Source organism: Alternaria dauci, chromosome 6, assembly GCF_042100115.1.
Source record: "Alternaria dauci strain A2016 chromosome 6, whole genome shotgun sequence".
Classification (NCBI taxonomy): domain Eukaryota; kingdom Fungi; phylum Ascomycota; class Dothideomycetes; order Pleosporales; family Pleosporaceae; genus Alternaria; species Alternaria dauci.
This window is the reverse complement of record NC_091277.1, coordinates 2,808,489-2,824,519: the sequence shown is the minus strand read 5'-3', so window position 1 is coordinate 2,824,519 and position 16,031 is coordinate 2,808,489. Positions and strand designations below refer to the sequence as shown.

Genomic DNA, 16,031 nt, shown 5'->3' with positions numbered 1-16,031 from the left:
GGCTGGGGATCGCTGCTGCTCATACCCCACGAAGAGGTCTCAAACCATTGGCTCGAGCGTGTGCTGCGGAAGAACCAGCGCGATGTTTTTCTTGAGCTAGTGAAGCGCGAACGGCCGGAAATTTGCACGGCAAGCAGGGCCCTCGAAGCCTGGCTAGGGCCGGATGGAATTACTGGTGCGCCGATTGCTGGAAAGGAGAGGCTTAGCATTGAAGCGAATGCGCTAGCTACGGCGGTGGGGTTAACAGAGATTCCAGACAGCGAAGCCGAAGATGACACTGATTCTGACGCATCGGAAAGTATCCCGGCATCGCCGGCGCCATTGCGACAGATGTCGGTACTTGAATTATTCTGTCCTGTAAGCCCTATAGGTTGAACAATAAACCGGGTTACCTGACGACCCTGAACTATGCGCTGCGGAAAAAGAGTGATGGGCTCGAAGAGCACAATGCTGAGCTTCTAGCGACACTCTACGGAAGTAGTGAGGTAGACGAGAGTTGCTAGTCATAGCGGTGCTTATTAGCAGGTGGGGTGTATGCGTCCGTGTTGCGGAAGCTTGCCAATTTAGTGTTAGGCTAGGTCTGTCGTCTAAGTCACCGGCTGTACCGTGGCTCTCGACGATTACAGCCTGCTAGGAAGCTGCTGTCGTATTGCGATACAGATAAGTCAACAACACCGCAGGCTACAAATCTACAAATAACTACAAAGAAGAGCGAAACACATAGCGGCTTCCTCTCTTTTCCTTAAAGGTTGCCGCGCAAGGTGCTATTACCTTTGCCTGCGGAGAATAGTAACAGGATGCCTCTACACTGTGCTACTTCAGCCACTAATGCAATGTAGACTTCGCAGGCTCTATTCTCTAGTGCCTGCGTCTTTTTACTATTACGTTAATTATGTAAATAGTAGAGAAGAGACACAGTTAAGATTAAGAAACGGATTACATGCGACAACGATAGTACGGTTAATATTGGGGTTGGTGTTTTTCTGAATTTACAGTTAATACGAAATATTTTAAAAAATCATAACACTACGTAACGTGTATTAATCTCTTCAAAAGCTGTATAGGATAGAAGATGTATATAGTATATACGTGTTTTATAGGAGAGAAGATGTAAAATTATAGTGGAAGCTATAATAGCTTACTCTACACTGGGGACTCCTGTATAATAGTATGACATCGGTCAACCCATGCATAATCAGAACTACCAAACACGCATTGAATAAAACCTTTAGCATCGCTCCGTAGTCGCATTAACTCTGTACGTCTCTTCTCAAGAACGGAATCATAGTTGATCGCTATGTCGCTGTTCCTTGGGGAGTCTCGACGCCCACTAGTAACCCGAATCCATTGCAGTTGTCGAAGGAAGCGGTTGTTGCAACCTTTGTGCTCTACCCCAGATAGTACTATGTTAGCAATGCTTCTTACTTGGGAAAAGGGCCTCTCTTAGGGAAGTCTTACCAATCTTCTTCGTCATCTCCCGTACCGAAAGCACCCAACCATCGTCTTCCTCCGACGGGAAGTAATCTGGTCGAAGAGACCAGAGCATTCTTGTTACCAAGGCGGCCGCAAACATTTCAGAGTTCTTGGTTGGTCCTTTGGAAAACTCAGTCGCATTCACCGCTACAGTAGGGGTAGCTGAAGAGGATGCAAGGGTTAACACCAACATGAGCATTAGATCGCATTTTGGCTGACCTAAGCACTCGATGAGGCACTGACGTGCTCTGTGGTAGTGTTCACGAACCTTCTGATTCATGCCGGACTTTGAGAACTGGCCGTCCAACTGCTGAAAACCTTTTTCAACTAGCGGCGGGATGGCGTTAAAAGGGATTTGGCAACCAAAGTCGATAGTACTCTTTGTTTGCGAGCGCCGCTTTGCTTGGTGTACTGCCTCAATCGCTGCCCGCTTGAGGCTGCCCGGTCTCGCCGCTATAGCGGATGGGGCCGGAACGTTACCGACTAGCCGCGTCATTCTCCGGTAGCTCAATCGGCCATGGTATGAACCAGGCACACAGTCAATGCGGCACGCCGCTAGAGCTGACATTATGGCGCTGATCCAGTATTCCTCCTTCATCGCCTTGGCCCTGGCGTGTTGCACGGCAGCGCGTAACACAGTGAACCAGCTCGCGTTCTTTGAAAAGAGGTAGCTACTAGATTGGCCATGGCTGTTAACACACTCCCAGTAGAGCTCTTGCGCAAAGTCGCGTCGCGTCTGGCTTCTCAAACCCGAAGTCGCTTCTGGATAAAAGACAGGAAAGATCGACTCGTACTCCCTGTACTGTGTTAGCGGCTGATATTTGAAACGCTAATTGCACGAACCCTGCAGAGAAGGGGTGCTCGCTTTCAGCCCAACGCGTCACCTGCTCTTGCGCCTCCTGTCGTGCCTGCAGTGTTGTTAGGCTTACGCTTTGAGCATTGCCCCGTCCGCCCTTGTTCAGAGCGCGATAGAATTGGTGTGTTACGAAAGCGATTGTCTGCGGCTTCCACATCTCTTCGAGCACCTCTACTAGGAACTCTTCTGCGCCACGAGGCCCTTTACCTGTGAGCCCACCAAGCTCACGGAACCATACCTCGCTGTGACAATAAGCGGCAACCTGGGGCCCATAGTGGTGGCGAATGGAAGCAACGTGCATCATAATAGGTCGTCCATTGTCCATGCGCGGCCAACGCACTAGGTTAGCATGGCCACTGCCTTGCAGATTGAGCATGTTGGGGTCGATAAACGGCCACCCACCCTGCTCAATGCTTTCTATGGTGCAGAGAGGCCCGAGCACTGAGCCCACTAAAGACCGGGGGAACCCAGTAAAGCAGTAGCTGCCAAGGCGATCGAATGCGGCCACACCTTCCGCTAGGGCAAAAGGCAGCCCTTTAGAGCCAGCAGCCTTGAAGCGACGATAAAACTCGTCTGATGCGTGCGCGAACAGACTAGCAAAGGAGGAGAGAACCTTTGGAAAGATGCGTTCTTTGAACGCGAAGAGGACATCAATGTAGGTAGGTTGTTCCAGCGAGAAGTACCGGATTAGCTGGAGGATAGGTTGAAGCACTGTCGCAAAATTCCGTTGACCGTCAGCTAACTGCGACACCTGCACAGACAGAACTTGCTCCATCCTAAACGCGTACAGTTCTTCCTTTATAGCGGCTTTAATCCGCTGTTGCTCGCGAGCGAACGGTTGGGAAGACGTAGGGTTATCAGGAGTCTGTTCGCCTCGCAATTTCCGCAGTAAACGCTGCCGCTTCGCCGCTACCCGAGGGTTTAGGTTGCCATCCTGATCTGGCAGCGTCAGGGCAGCCGTGGCAATGCCCTTGGTAGCAAGTAAGTTGCCGGGGCTATGGCGTATAGTTCGCTTAATGTTGGAGTACGCCTGAAAATAACCACTAGTCAACACGCTCGCACCGTTGTTCTGATAGCTCATGTTGTCCTCCATTACAGCGAGCACGTTGTCGCGTAGGAATGCTGGGGGCTGCGCGGAGGAGAAGTTGCCGTACGATGGATGGAAGGCAAGAGGGTAGAAGGTAAAGTCGCGCGGGTGTTGGTATTGGCGAACAACGTTGTTGCGATTGGCAAGGAGGCAGCGCGCAGGTGCGAGAATGACACCGACGTCATTAGAGGCGTTAGGGAGGTTGGAAGATGCTATTGAGTGGATGTCGACCGCTAGCGCGTAGGAGACCGTCTCAATGCTCTCCAGTCTATACTTGTCCTCTAGTGCGCGTAGAAGATCCTGTGTGTAGTTATCAAACGGCTGTTGATGGTCGTGCGGCGGGGGAATTGGATCGCCTGTTTGTGTACCGCTCTGTGGGGGCGTAGCCCCCTCTGCGCCGCCTTCGGACCTAGCCGCCGCGTCTTCAGAGTTAGATAAATCATTCTGAGAGTTTGGTAAATCATTCCCAGAGTTTGACAAATCATTCCTAGAATCAGACGTCTCGCTATCAGAGTCAGACGTCTCGTCATCAGAGTCAGACGTCTCGTCATCAGAGTCAGACGTCTCGTCATCAGAGTCAGACGTCTCGTCATCAGGGCGCAACCGGGTTTCCTTAGGCAGACTATTGAGTTGCTCAGTAGACAACTCAATTGGAAGGTTCTGCCCGTAGTCATACGCATGGAACGCTGGCAGGTTCTTAGTCCAGAACGGATCCTGCGTGTTCTTGCGCACGTACTCTGGCCACCCTTCCATGAACTGCTCCTGGAACGTTTCCCACTTGACGATTGAGATCGATTGCGACTGGGGTCCATCCAATTTCCAAGAAGCCTCAACACCCTCTCCAAGTAATACGCCTGTAAGGAAGACTTTCTTAATGTACGACGTAAGGAACAGGGCATGGGAGGGTTTGAGAGCGCTGTGCTCAGACGCCTTCTCGCGGCGTTTGCGACGTTCGCTGCCTGACAGAAGAGGGTCTACTGTGCTATCGACAGGGTGCATAACAATAAACCAAGATTCGCGCGTTCCACCCTTTGCAAGACGGAAGGTACGATGCTCCATATCAAACGACAGTCCGTGGCTGTGTTTAGCGCTGTATGGAGCTCGCCAGTGTTTAAAGCTGATTGTTACGTGGTCGAAGAACGTAGAGAACTTCACAATGGGTTGGAGCGGCCGGCCGATGATAATGATAAGGTCGAGGTGGAACTCAGGGATAAATTTGTCCTCAGGCTTGGCTGGTCGGGACCCAACGCGCCTCGATCCGTAGTCTATCGTGTATCGCTTCTGCAGCATTCCAATAGCCTTACTGCCGTTAAATTCGGGGCTGTCTATCATCTTGATAAATCCCTTCACTACTACGTAGTTACTATATGCGTACAAGTAGGATGCTCTTAAACTCACCAGGTAGTCGGTGGTCACCTCCGCTGTGGTCAATAGCCCAGGTAAGTTGATTATTCGCTATTGCGTCTTCGTCCCCAAGGCTGCTCTCGTGGTATTCTTCTCCATCATGCTCGTCAGGTTCTCTATCGTGCTCATCAGGTTGCACATCTTGGTACAGGCCGTCCTCCTCTCCAGCACTGCTGTTATCGTAATCGCTATCGTTTTGTTGTGCAAGATCTAAAGACATGATGATAAGAACAGTATTATATAAAATAGTACGTTGGCTAAGGGCTGAGGATCTTGTAGGGTAGATCGATAGATGATGATCGAGAATCACAATATCCAGTGCAGAGGAAAGAGGAGAGGAACAGTGTCTATTGGGTTAGGGCTAGGGTCAGATACGGATTACTTCCTCCAAGCCCCTCGTTGTTTCTGTCGAGTCTTTTCGCTTGGAGAAGCACTGCCCTCTACAGCTACCTGGTCGCCAAGGGTGTGTTTCTTACGGTGTTTCTTTCGGGTCTTTTCGCTTAGAGAAGCACTGCCCTTTACAGCTACCTGGTCGCTAAGGGTGCGTTTCTGACGGTGTTTCTCTCGGGCTGCAGCAAGGTCGCTTAGACTCAAGTCCTCAATCCCCCTGTTTTGAACTTTGGTCTGCTGGGATGCCTTGGGTATGCGCGGCTCAGTTGAGGGGTGAGAAATTAGCTCTGGGGTAAGCTGGTCCGAACTCGACCGTGCTGAAACGCTACGTGCCGCTTCAGAGACTGTCAGATTGAGCTCTCTCTCTCTGCTAGACTCGGCGTTAGAGTGCCTTGCGGGCAGCGGAACCTCTTGACTTGTATTATCAGAGTCTTCTAGAGTGTGTCTAGACATCCATTCAGTGATTGCGACCTGAATTGTCTCTAGCAAGTCGTTTGCTGCCCTAGTAGACTGGAGCGCAGGTTCGTTGACGACTTCAGGGACCTGACAGATAGCATCACACGCGATTTGTGCGATTGTAGGCGTTCGCGCTATGTAGGTATCGCTTTGAATTAGGCACGCCAAGTGCTTGTTGTGCAAGGTTGGCCCTGTGAAACTGGTCACAATTGACAGCAGTTCTCTCCACACCTTATGCTGGAAGCGTGCGCCGTAGTTCTTGATCTCTGCACTTGGGTACTCGTCAATATAGCGGTCTAGTATAGAGCTTGTGAATGCTTCCGCATTTTGCTGTACGTGTTGCAGTACTTCTTGTTGGAGGTCAAGAGATTTTTGATCAGCCTGGCCGGCATGCCTGCTCTGCAGCACGGGCACTAGATACTTCCGCAGTGCGGGTTTGTTGTTGTCGCTGTCAGACACCTTGGCGGATCCGCTGTTTACCCATTGGCTGACGTGGGTCATAATACTCCTCATAAGCTTCCCCTCTTTCTTCGGGGTTTTTAAGAGAGCGAGGATGTTTGTGTACGTGTGTGTGGGCTTTGAAAGTACAGTGGAGTATAGCGCATGGTAGGCCTCATTGCTTAGAGTTGGGAAGAAGCCCTGCCGGCGCGTATGGGAAGGGCCAGGATCCTTGTCTAACTCCTCGCCAGGGTAGAACAGGTCTTGTACGTCATGGGGACTTCGTGCCTGGGGCAGGCTAGCTAGCGTGTTCCAGTCTGCTAAACTGGCGTCAACCCCATACTGCTTTCGAATAGATGTAGAGATGCGAAGTACGTTCTCAAACGCAGCGAACCAATGCTAGACAGTAGATTAGCAAGACAGGTCAGAGTATTTCGGCGGCGGGTTACACATACGTCATCTATCCGACAACTAGCCATCCACTCAAAAGTGGAGAGATTAAACGTTGCCTGCCCAATTGCGGTAGAACACCAACGCGTAAGCAGGGGCTGCCAGTTTTGATTTCTCCACAGGGTAACTAGCCGCCGTATTGGGAACTTGACGCGGCTACTAAGCTGAAGATGCTCTCTCATCTCTTTCTCAACTGACTTGCTTGAGCCTTGAAAGAGATTGGCGTTTGTGCAGAACAGGCTGGTTAACTCGGACCATATCTGGCCATGATTGTCAGGGAGCGTAATATCGGCCCGATTCGCCCGAAGTTTAACACGAGTGTCTGGTGGTAGCGTGTCTAAAAAGGTTAGGGGCTGTTGTTCACAGTACGCGCGTTAAGGGGCACCCGCCTTTATCGTAGATGCGGCACACCCACCACCTCTCCTCTTCTCCTAACTGCCGAAGGCGAAGATACTCTTTGAATGCCTCTACACGATGGTGACCCGTAATAAGTTCCGCTGTCCCTCCAGTCACGCTTTTCCAGCTCTTGAACGACGGCCATTCCAATCCTTCCTTATCCGCAAACGTGGCAGAAGTAACTGTGCTCTGAGCTGGCAATTCCACCTTCAGATGATGAAGCATCTGCTCTACGTGTTCCTTAGAACAGGCAATCTGCAGTTGGTGGCTAGGGTCTCGTCGAAGAATACCAGTTTCGTTAAAGATCTCGCAGAGGCGGCGCTGGTGTGCTGTGTCAATAGACCTATTGACACCAAAACTCCATTCTGCGCTAAGCGCATCGATTGGAAACTTCGCTATAGCGAGTAGGTATGGCGCAGCTTGTTCGTGGATAGGAGTTGTCTCTTCAATCTCTGGATCATTCGTACGCTGCCGTTTGCTGTTTTTGGTTAAAACGTTTGCTAGAGGGCGCTTCATTGCAACGTTGTTAGAAAGAACACAGAAACTAAGGTAAGTGGAAAAGAGATAAGAGAAGGTAAGAAAGCAATAGAGAGGTACTACACAAGGTATAAGTAGGCGAGAAGCCGTCTATTCTTGCATAGGCCGCTGTAAGTCTAGCGGTGAGTGTTAGTCACTCTCGCCCCCAAGGGCAGCACCTTACGGCAATCCGCGGCTACTATCTCGCCCCTGGGGGCAGCACTCTACGCCTACTATCTCGCCCCTGGGGGCAGCACTCTACGCCTACTATCTCGCCCCTAAGGGTAGTACTCTATAGATACTATCTTACCCCTAGGGGTAGACCTCTATAGCTACTCTCTTACCTCTAACCCTATGCTAGTTATACTGTTTACCTCTATAGTATTTAAGGCTTCTTAGTTATTTAGGGCTTCTTAGTTACTTAAGGCTTCTTAGTTATTTAGGGCTTCTTAGTTATTTAGGGCTTCTTAGTTACTTAAGGCTTCTTAGTTACTTAGGGCTTCTTAGTTACTTAGGGCTTCTTAGTTATTTAGGGCTTCTTAGTTACTTAAGGCTTCTTAGTTATTTAGGGCTTCTTAGTTACTTAGGGCTTCTTAGTTACTTAAGGCTTTTAAGATTAATTTATATTAAAGTTAAAGTAAAATAGTAGTAAAGTTTATATTTATTTTATTCTTATAATATTATTAGCTATATAGTAATATAAATAATAAAACTATATACTTTAGAAATAAATCTTACTATTAGTAATAAAGGATTTAAAAAACTATACTAACTATTACTTAAAATACTTAAAAACTCTTTTTTTAAATAAAATAAAAAAAAATTTATTTTTACCTTAAATCTTTTATTAACTTTTAATAAATACTACTTTTAAAATTATTTCTTTCTACTAGTTTACTTAATTAAAAATAGCTATATAGTTAGAAGTAGTATATAAAAGGCTATACTTAAGGAGCTATTATATAAGTATACTATTATTTTATTAAATAAGAAAAGAAGTTAAGGAAAGCTATAGTCTAAAGGCTATTTAGGAGGTAGTAGCTTAGAGTATTATTTATCTAGTATACTAGTATAGAATCTAAGTAAACTACTTACTACTTAGATTTTATAAATAGTATACTTTATATATATAACTAAGATCTTATTAAGGAATAAACTAATTAGGCTTTAGCTTATTATATAGTAAGTTAATTAGAAGTAACTAGTTATTATAAAATAATAAATTATAAAAAACTACTTCTTATTTTTTAAATAACTATACTTAGTAGTTACTAATACTTTATTATACTTTTTTTTCTTAAAGAAAAAATACTAAATTTTTATAAAATATTTTTTATTTTAAAGTATTAAATATTTTATTCTTTTACTTTATAAATATCTTTATCTTAAATATAAGTTATACTCTTTTCTTCTTTTTATAAAGTAGTTAAAAGTTATTAAATCTAAGTAAACCTTTATATAAGAATATAGATAAATAAAAAAGTAAAAAAATCTTATTTAATATATTACTATATACTATATACTTACCCTTAGTTAAGTAAAATAAATAACTTTTTTTAAAAGGTTTCTTAATTATAGTAAAACTTTATAAATTCTTAATCTTTATTTAAGTTTTATATATAGTAGTATAAATTTCTTTTATAAAGATAATATAAGAAAGTCTTACTTAGTAGTAACTAGTATTTAGTTAATATAGCTTTAAACTATCTTTACTTATTACTTAATTAAATACTTAATAACTTTATTCTTACTTTAGTATTTATTATTCTACTTATTTAAATAAAATTTAATTTAACTAGCTTTATTTTATACTTTTTCTTTATTTATTACTTTATTATTATAAAGTAAAAGTAGTCTAGTTTTATTACTTCTATAGTAATATTATTAAATAATAAATAAGAAAGAAAAAAATTAATTATTATAAATATATTTAGTAGAAAGTATATTTTTTAAAGATATAGTAAAAGGATTACTAACTATTTATACTAATAGATATATAAATTTTTAAAAGATTAGGTAATACTAACTTTAATATTTATTAAAAGTTACTATAATATAAACCTTAACTTACTATAATATAAACCTTAACTTACTATAATATAAACCTTAACTTACTATAATATAAACCGTAACTTGCTGTAACATGAACCTTAACTTACTGTAACATCAACCTTAACTTACGGCAACATCAACCGCAACTTACTGCAATATTAACCGCAACTTACTGTAACATGAACCTCAACTTGCTGCAACATAAACCTCAACTTGCTGCAACATCAACCGCAACTTGCTGCAACATAAACCTCAACTTGCTGCAACATGAACCTCAACTTGCTGCAACATAAACCTCAACTTGCTGCAACATGAACCTCAACTTGCGGCAACATCAACCGCAACTTGCTGCAACATCAACCGCAACTTGCTGCAACATGAACCTCAACTTGCGGCAACATCAACCGCAACTTGCTGCAACATGAACCTCAACTTGCTGCAACATGAACCTCAACTTGCTGCAACATCAACCGCAACTTGCTGCAACATGAACCTCAACTTGCTGCAACATTAACTGCAACTTGCTGTAACATTAACCGCAACTTGCTGTAATATGAACCTCAACTTGCGGCAACATCAACCGCAACTTGCTGCAACATTAACCGCAACTTGCTGCAACATGAACCTCAACTTGCTGCAACATTAACCGCAACTTACTGCAACATCAACCGCAACTTGCTGCAACATGAACCTCAACTTGCTGCAACATCAACCGTGATATATCGTAATGTATAATACAACATACTATAGTACATATTACCAACTATTGTACCACCTATTGTACCTTACTATACTACATATTACAGCTTTATACACCCGTATAAGTTCTACATACAGTATATTATTACTTCTCCTCCAAAATCCTCTTCTGCCTTAACTCCTCTTCTCCCCAACGTAGCCGCAACTCTCCAGAACCGCTTGAAGTTCAGGGCTTTACTTCCAACCCATCTATTGTCAAACATATACAGCTGCATACGGTGAACTCAAGGTGTTTAGGAAACACACCTTTACCGCGATTTATTACAGTGTCTTTCAACAGTGTTGTGCTTGCGTCTTTTACCAGCACGTTTATTATTTTGATACAGTGTATTATCACTTTAAGAGGAATAGAGTAAGCGCATAAACTCTTACTCTACTACTTCTCTTCATTACTACGTACTGGCTTTCAAAGAACAAGAAGAGATCGATATTAGCCTAGTCCCACACTATCCTACTGGGAGGCTTGTCTTCCTTGATCTCCAAATCACCTCCAGCGTCTCTAGAACCTTTTCAATCGTACTGGTTCCAGTCGTGTGCTACGTTGCTGCACTGATCTCCACCGTGACCCTCATCATTGCCGGCGTGATCCTCATCATCGTCAGCGTGATCCTCACCCTCTGGCTTGTCCTTGGCTTCGTCTCCACCATCGTCGGCGTGATCCTCACCCTCTGGCTTGTCCTTGGCTTCGTCTCCACCATCGTCGGCATGATCCTCACCCTCTGGCTTGTCCTTGGCTTCGTCTCCACCATCGTCGGCGTGATCCTCACCCTCTGGCTTGTCCTTGGCTTCGTCTCCACCATCGTCGGCGTGATCCTCACCCTCTGGCTTGTCCTTGGCTTCGTCTCCACCATCGTCGGCATGATCCTCACCCTCTGGCTTGTCCTTGGCTTCGTCTCCACCATCGTCGGCGTGATCCTCACCCTCTGGCTTGTCCTTGGCTTCGTCTCCACCATCGTCGGCGTGATCCTCACCCTCTGGCTTGTCCTTGGCGTCATCCCGATTCCAGTCATCTCCACCGGAATAGAAAGGAACCCCATCATCATTTGGCTTGTCCTTGGCGTCATCCCGATTCCAGTCATCTCCACCGGAATAGAAAGGAACCCCATCATCATTTGGCTTGTCCTTGGCGTCATCCCGATTCCAGTCATCTCCACCGGAATAGAAATCAATTCCATCACCGTCGACGGGGGAGGCTGTGGAAAATGTGGGGAGAGGTCCGTAGTTGGCATCGGGAAACATCTTTATGGGCTCTTCAGTGGCCTGAGAGCCCGCAGCGAAGGCCTCTATATGCTCGGCGACATTGAACGGGGGGTTGAACTCGCACCAACCTTGAGCCAATTCTGGATCAACGTGCAATTGGATGGCGGATTTTCGGTCTAGGCACCATTTCCAAACCTTGTAGTAGGCGAGCTTGACGTACCGCTTGTCCTTGTCGGTCGCACCAGTGTATTCGGCGAGGACGCTCACAGGATTACCAACGATAACGAGGAGGGAACGCGCGCGTCCAACGGCTAGGAGCATTCGTGTGGTATGCTTGACGAAACCGAGGTCGCCAGCGTTGGTGGTGTCGAATACAATACCTTCCTTCTCGGCGCCCTGCATTTTGTCGACTGTGAAGACTTCGACGTCTCGCAGCTGGACGCTAAGTTTGAACAGCTCCTCCTCGTCAACCTGATTGGCTAAGTGCTCCATGAATCTAGCCAATACGAAGCGGATAGCGGCAACTTGCGCTACATACGGGGTGATGATAGCGACCTGCTTACCAGAAAACCCGCCAGCGATCATCTTGCAGACGGCCCGGAGGGTATAGGGAATGAAGTCCTTGTTGTAGCGAGACTTGGTGGCACCGACGATGTCGTGGCTACCTTTGACGCTGACGAAGATGACGCGATGGCCGGAGGAAATGTTGAACTGCTCCATCGCGATCTCCATGGCGCGAATGTTTTCTTCCCGGTCATCTACCCCGGGGGCCACTTCCATACGGCCACGAGGAAGGATGTGGTTGGTGAGAGCGTTGATGTCGGAATTGAAGCGGTACTGTGTGTGCAGGTAAATAGTGGTACAGCCGCCTAGCATCGCACGATGGAAGAAAGGTAGGTCCTGCTGATCACTGAAGACGTGACGTTCCTCCGAACCACCGGCAGCAGAAGGCTTTGGCTGATGGATATCGCCGAAGAACAGGTGGGGTGTTATGGCCTTGCGCTCGACCATCAGCGGGCCCTCGTTATTATAGGCGTGCGTGTACACGAGAGGAGCGAGCGTGCTTGACTCGCTTGACTTGCCAGCCTCGTCGTGATGAACGGCATACGGCTGCTCGAGCGTATGAGTACGCGGCTGCGAGATTACGTCGGAGGTCATGCCAATGGCTACGGCCAGTTGAGCGAGGTCCCTAATGATCTCGTTGGTGAGAGCAGTCAGTCGGCGCATGTCATCGGCGTCGAATTCTTGGCCTGAAGCATAGAGGTCGAGCTGAAAACGGAAATCGCGGTACTTTTTTGGTTGGGCGATTTCGTGTACCACTAACTCGTTCGTATCGGCATTACGCTCCGGCACTCCGGCGAGGCGCAGAACCCACGCACCCTCCGACAGCATTTCCAACTGAAGTCGCTTGTCGGTGAAAGACGACTTTGTCTCGGACGTCTCAAGAAGGATGCGGAATTGCGAGTCCACTGTCAGTGCGTCAAGGAACGCCATGGTCCGCCTGTCTTCACTGGACTTCTCCTGGTAAGCCGCTGCCTGCTCTTTCAGCTGGTCCTTGGTGAAGTGCTCTTCTTCGATGTATTCAAAGTAGGGCGGCTTCTCGTTCTTTAGCAGGACGTTGCGAGCAGCTTCGGACTCCTTGCGAACAACCGCTGTCTCCGTCTCTTTCATATGGCGTCGGATTACGATAGGGAAACGTGCCTGGATGCCAGCGGCCTTGAGCTCCTTCCGTCGCTCTAGGCAGGCCGTGTAGATCCTGAGCATAGCGTCGTCGAGCTGCTTGTTCAACGGCGACGTGACCCAGAAAGCAGCAAGGCGACCAAGGCCATGGATAACGCCAGTTTGTTGAGCCTCGTAGTGCGCAACAGCCAGAGCCTCGATGATGCGTGTCTTGCCAACGCCACCAGGACCTTGGATGAGCGCTACACCACCGGCAAGGGCGCGAAGCTTCTGCAAAACGTCGGGTTGGAGTGAGCGGTTCAGACGCTCCATGATGCTGTCCTTAGCACCGTTGTCTCCCAAATACGCGAACATGCCGGCGAAGTAGTCCACGATCTTGTCGTCTGGGAAGCGAAGGTAGGAGTTGTGGAGGATTTGAGTGACATCGCTAAAGGCATCGCCGCCTCGGAAGTAATGGTTAAGGGCGTTGATCTGGCGCTTGATTCCCACGGTGGCAGGGTTCAAGCGAGCAAAGACGTAGATGCCGCGAAGCTTACGCAATGCCTCTTCAGCTTCAGGCAAAGTACGATAGTTAAATGCACAGCTGTAGTGAACGCCCTCCTTGAACAGGGGCTGCTCGGCGAAGGATGCACCCAAGCGAGGGCGGTAGAGAAAGCCGCCTATGTAGCTAGCGGGCGTGATGCCTGCGGACGGTTTGATCTCAAATCGCCAGGTGTCCGCTTGCTCCTGGTAGGGACTGAACTGGATGTCCACGAAGGCGCCCTCGCGGTAGCTGGCGCCCTCTGGTACCCTGAGCTCGGCGTAGTATAACCGGTCACCGCCGCCGCGAACCTTCATAATCTTGGTGTCGGTGATCTCGAAACCCTTCTGCTTGGCGGCCTTGCGCAGTTCGTGGACAAGGTTCTGGTAGTGCACGGTGACGTACTGTGTGTTGTTCTGGAATGCCCACTGGGGAGGGACCTTGAATCCTTTCGGCTGCTTGTCGACAGAGATCTCCATGCCAGTCTGAGGGTTGACACGACAGTCCTTCCAGTAGAGCAGAATCGGGTCGTTCTTGTATTGAGCTTGCATCTCTTTGTACACGGTATCCATGCGCTCTTGTGCTGACTCTGTGGCGACCGTGAAGAAGTGCAGCACGGTGCCCTCGCCGCCATTCTCGAGGATATCGCGAGCACGATGGATGACTTCATCGAAGATCCCAAAGTTCTGGTGGGAGAAGAACCCCAATCCGTAGAGGGGGCGGGAGTTCAGAGGTTGTCCGTCAGGTTGTTCGGTTTGGAGGTCGAAGCGGAAGTGTAGGAGCATCCCTAGTTCGCTGAGTGCAAGCTTACTAGCAGCTCGCTTAACATCTTCTTGGGAAACCCTTGAGGTGAAGAACTCATCGGTGATCTTCATGGGAAGTACAGTGCAGTTGACGATGTTGTGGGCTGTCAGGGTAATGGAGGCTGCCCGATGAGCGTGGCCACGGAGGGTGATACTAGCGTCGTCGCTCGGATAGGAAATATCCATCTCTACACTAACGGAGGAGACATAGTGAGGGATCTTCCGAGTGAATAACTTTGTTGTGAAGCTAGGTTTATCCAGTGGTGGGGCCATGGTTTGGGCAGGAGGAAGCTCGTCTTTGCCATCCTTGGAGACGTCCTCCTTGGAGACGTCCTCCTTGGAGGCGTCCTCCTTGGAGACGTCCTCCTTGGAGGCGTCCTCCTTAGGAGCACGAAACTTGCGGGTTTTGATCGGCTGGGGATAGAAGCAATCCGAGGCAACGTGGCCGAGACGGTTACAGCCGTTGCACCTAGGGCCCTGGTCTGCTGCTGGCTCACTAGGGCATTGCTTGGAGAGGTGCCCGTGACCACCGCAGTTGAAGCACTCGTTCGTGGGACAGTCGCGGTAGACATGGCCAACCTCGCCGCAGTTGGAACACGCTTGCTGTTCGAGCTTCTTGGGGCAATCTTTGGCCCTGTGGCCTGGTTCTTTGCAGGTGAAGCAGGCGTGCTTCTCTCGGTCAGGGGCGTCGGGAAGGCCTCCGAGCTGGACAGAGTCTTTGCCGGGTGCCTCCAAGACAGCAATGCCCTGGTCGTAGACTTCTGTATCATGCGGCGCCGACGTCGGCCGGTCATTGACCATGTAGTGCATGACAGACTGGTCGGCCATGCTGGACGATATGCAAAAACAGAGTTTCAACGGTAGGTGAGACTTTGTTTCTATACGGACAGCACATCGTTAGCAATCGATCAGCGGAACAGGAGGCCACAACAACTTACCGACAAGGGTCAATGGGTAGGTAGAGATATCGACGTTGAGAGTGGTTTGCTTTCAAGAGAAGCAATTCGGGGAAGGTGTCAAGTAGTTGGTGTGGAGGAAAGTGTTATTTGTGCAGGACTAGGTAGCGCGAGCGCGAGAGACGCTAACGCCAAGCAAATTTTGCGTTGCTCACCTTGGGTTGTGCGTGAGGAAGCGAGGAGCAAGATAAAGACACGTGAAAAGAAGGATTGGATGGAGAACGATAGGGACGCGAAGAGGATATGGGGATCACCCGAGTTCTACAAGTTGGTACCAAGAGACAGAAGTGGACAGCCAGTCGACCTTTGGGCAATAGGAAGATAACTATCGGACCGGCCATACAAATAAGCGAGGACATGCCAAGGTGAATGGGAGATCTAGCGAGCGTCAAGGCCACAGCAATGCGCAGCGTGTAGCCGGCTACGTCTTGGCTCTCTCCTTCGCGACTACAGTTAGTCCTACGGCTGGGTGATCCCCATATCTCTTTTCGCTTTCTTTTGTTTGGTTCTATCAACTTCTATGCTCGATTCAGTTCACGATGACGGCCAGAACTGCGTTTGGGTGATCCCCATGTCTCTCCCTACTTTCCCTGCT

The 16,031-nt window shown here is 48.0% G+C and overlaps 1 protein-coding gene across 1 annotated transcript; it reads right to left on the bottom strand.

Annotated features, from left to right (window-relative positions):
* Positions 1-1,671: 1,671 nt before the first annotated feature.
* ACET3X_007221 (uncharacterized protein) lies at positions 1,672-5,040 on the bottom strand (the record flags this gene model as incomplete). Its single annotated transcript, XM_069453437.1, has 5 exons — positions 1,672-1,692; positions 1,742-2,270; positions 2,317-3,825; positions 4,153-4,765; positions 4,815-5,040. 5 exons carry the CDS (start codon positions 5,038-5,040, stop codon positions 1,672-1,674), a joined length of 2,898 nt encoding a protein of 965 aa, XP_069305989.1.
* Between the last annotated feature and the right edge of the window lie 10,991 nt (positions 5,041-16,031).